Source organism: Mus pahari, chromosome 7 (assembly GCF_900095145.1).
Source record: "Mus pahari chromosome 7, PAHARI_EIJ_v1.1, whole genome shotgun sequence".
Classification (NCBI taxonomy): Eukaryota; Metazoa; Chordata; class Mammalia; order Rodentia; family Muridae; genus Mus; species Mus pahari.
This window is the reverse complement of record NC_034596.1, coordinates 52,011,633-52,014,589: the sequence shown is the minus strand read 5'-3', so window position 1 is coordinate 52,014,589 and position 2,957 is coordinate 52,011,633. Positions and strand designations below refer to the sequence as shown.

The following is a 2,957-nucleotide window of genomic DNA, read 5'->3' as shown; positions in this document are numbered from 1 at the left end:
AAAAAAAAAAAAAAAAAAAAGAAAAGAAAAGAAAGAAAAGTAGTGATCAGTATAAATACATTATCTGGTAATAAGTTTATGGGGGTGGGGGTAATGCTGGTGGTAGGGTACTTTTCTGCCATGCACAAAATCCTGGATTCAGGCCCTAGAACTACAAACAAAATTCATGGGTTTTCTTTTCTTTAGCCTAGCTGGCATAGAACTCACTGTGTGCACCAGACTGGCCTCAAGCTGCTCTTCTGTAATAACCACATAGTTAACAGGAATTTCTATTAAGTTGAAAATTGAGATTTAAAAATGAAGAACTCATTTGGAGGTGGAGAGATAGCTCAGCAGTTAAGAGCATTGCAGAGGACTCAGGTTCAATTCCCAGGACACACACAGCAACAGCTGTCTGTGATTGAACCTCAGTAGCTTCTGCCCTCTTCTAGTTCCTGTATGTGTGTGTGCTACACAAGCATGCAGACAGGCAGAGTGCCCATACACAGAACAAGAGAGAATGAGTCTTTCTTTTTTTTTTTTTTTTTCTTCAAGACAGGGTTTCTCTGTGTAACCCTGGCTGACCTGGAACTCACTCTGTAGACCAGGCAGGCCTCGAACTCAGAAATCCTCTGCCTCCCGAATGCTGGGATTAAAGGGGTGTGCCCCCACACTGGGTCGTGATTTTTTTTTTTTTTTCTTCATGGCTACCTTCCATAACTTTTTAGTGAGAAACTTGGTTTGTTTGTTTTTTTTTTTCTCCAGTGTGCCCTCAAGCTCAGGGCCTTTTTATACCACCCTATGCTATACCACCACCACCACCACCACCCCCCGCCCCAAGTTATAGATAAATACTAGATTAAAGGCTCTTAAAATCAACAAAAAGGGTTTCTGTAGTTATTTTTAATAGTATGTGTTGAAACCTATCTTCCCTTTCAGAATTCTTTGTTCTTGTTTGCTCTTTTTTTTTTTTTTCAATTCCGAGTGTGTGTGTGTGTGTGTGTGTGTGTGTGTGTGTGTGTGTGTGTGTATGCGCGCGCTCTGCTGTCTCCCAGCCTCCCTCCCATCCCTCTCTTCCAGGCTGGCACTGAGCTTTCCTGCTTCCTATCCTGCTCTCTGCTCACTCCTCTGGTAGCACTGGGGAAGTTAGGACAGTTGTTTTGGGGTGTTTGTCACATTACTCCAGTGTCACACATTTGGGCACAGATGTATCTCTTTTAGCTTGGTTTGTCTCCCTCCACAGTATCTTGTGTAGAAGAGAGGTACCCACTACATTTTGCTTGAGGGTGATTGTTTTATGGCTTCTACTGCCATCAGTCCAGAGGCCGCCCTGGAACCCTGAGAGACTTGTGTTGGCTACCTCGATTAACAGCCTTCAGAGTCTTCGTTCCCCAGGCTGGGTAGTAGAAGTACAGGAAGAAAAACATGAAGACAGATGGGAAAGAAAAAGGAAGAATGAAGATAAAGCTACTGACTAGTTTATATATCTGTTGCATAGCTAGGCTGCGTGTTTATAATGTCTGCAATTATTAACTGGGTTGTTAGAGACAAGAGCTGGACTTAGCCTCTGACTGTCTCTCTGGCCAGCTGTCTTTCTTTTTATTGATGATTGTGTCAAAAATTGTCTTTAAAGATTCTAGGCCAAGTAAATTTTTTTTAAATGTAGAATGTTTATTATTTAAAAGAAAAAATGTTTCTTAAACCAGACCATACAACAAACACCTTGTATATAACATACTTGTAGTGCTTGAATATTTATTTGAAAATAACTCATAAACATAAGTTTTTCTGTTTCAAAGTAAAATCTATTTTTTTTACTCCTGATCAAATAAGTGTATTTTCTTGTTATTGTCCCTGTGGTCTTCGAAGCCTTAATTATGGTTTGTCACATTTTTGAGTTAGGTAGGGTTTTTTTTTTAAGATTTATTTATTTTGTTATTATTTTGTGTGTGCTTTGCCTGCTCATATGTCTGCACCATATGTGGTGCCTAGAGACCACAGAAATCGGAGGAGGGTATTGGTTCCCCTGAGACTGGAGTTACAGAAGGTCGTAAGCTGCCCTGTGGGTTATGGTAATCGAACCTGTGTCCTCTGGAAGACCTCAGTGCTCTTAGGTGCTGAGGCAGCGCTTCAGCCCTATGTATGGTTTAAATCAGTTGTTTTGCTTACTTTTTTGGCAGGTAATAACATTCAGGTGACTGTTAGAATCAAGTTAGCATAGGACATGTTAATATTTGACAGTTTATAATTTCATGGTTTTTGAGAGGTGTGGGTGTTTTTTGAGATTATTTTATTTTATGTGTTTTGAGTGGTTTGCCTGCCATGGATGTATCACATGTGTATCACGTGTGTGCCTAGTGCCAGTTGAGATAAGACGAGGACATTGGATCCCCTGGAACTGTGGAGTTATAGACAGCTGTTAGCTGCCATGTGGGTACTGGGAACCAAACCCCATTTCTCTGTAAGAGCAGTAAGTGCTCTTAACCGTTGAGCCATAATTTTTATATTGTATCATCAGGACTGATAACAACTATAAAAAAAGAAACTACCCAAGAGTACAAATCTAGTTGGGCAGAGCCATAATTGAAACCTGGATCTTTTGACTCTTAAACCTAACAATGTAATTATAATGGAAAAATCTCTAAACTCCATTAACAATGAATAATCAGTAAGTGGGGGACACAATTATAACAAAACAAATAACCCATCCAAAGCAAATCTTTGCAGGCTTCTGGGTTTTACTAGATAGCAAGTATCTCTCTGTGGTCCTCAGCATCGCTGAGCCAGCGGGCATCTCCTGTGTGGCTGCGTGCTCGCTCGCTCGCTTGCCCGCTCGCTCTGCTGTTCTCATCATCTTACATAAACTTGTTCTTTAGGTGCTTCATGCAGACATCTGTACCCAGAGTTCCCTTCTGCAAACTGCTGATGTCATTGTAATGAATAATGTCTTCGAATATTTTCTTACTGAGGCTCAACAG

At 40.7% G+C, this 2,957-nt stretch overlaps 1 protein-coding gene across 1 annotated transcript in view; it reads left to right on the top strand.

Moving 5' to 3' along the window:
* Positions 1–2,957, top strand: part of LOC110324842 — a 35,770-nt gene that overhangs the window by 24,514 nt on the left and 8,299 nt on the right. The window contains exon 6 of the mRNA XM_021202555.2: positions 2,856–2,957. Coding sequence (XP_021058214.1) covers positions 2,856–2,957 — 102 coding nt within the window. The remainder of the gene's footprint in view (positions 1–2,855) is intronic.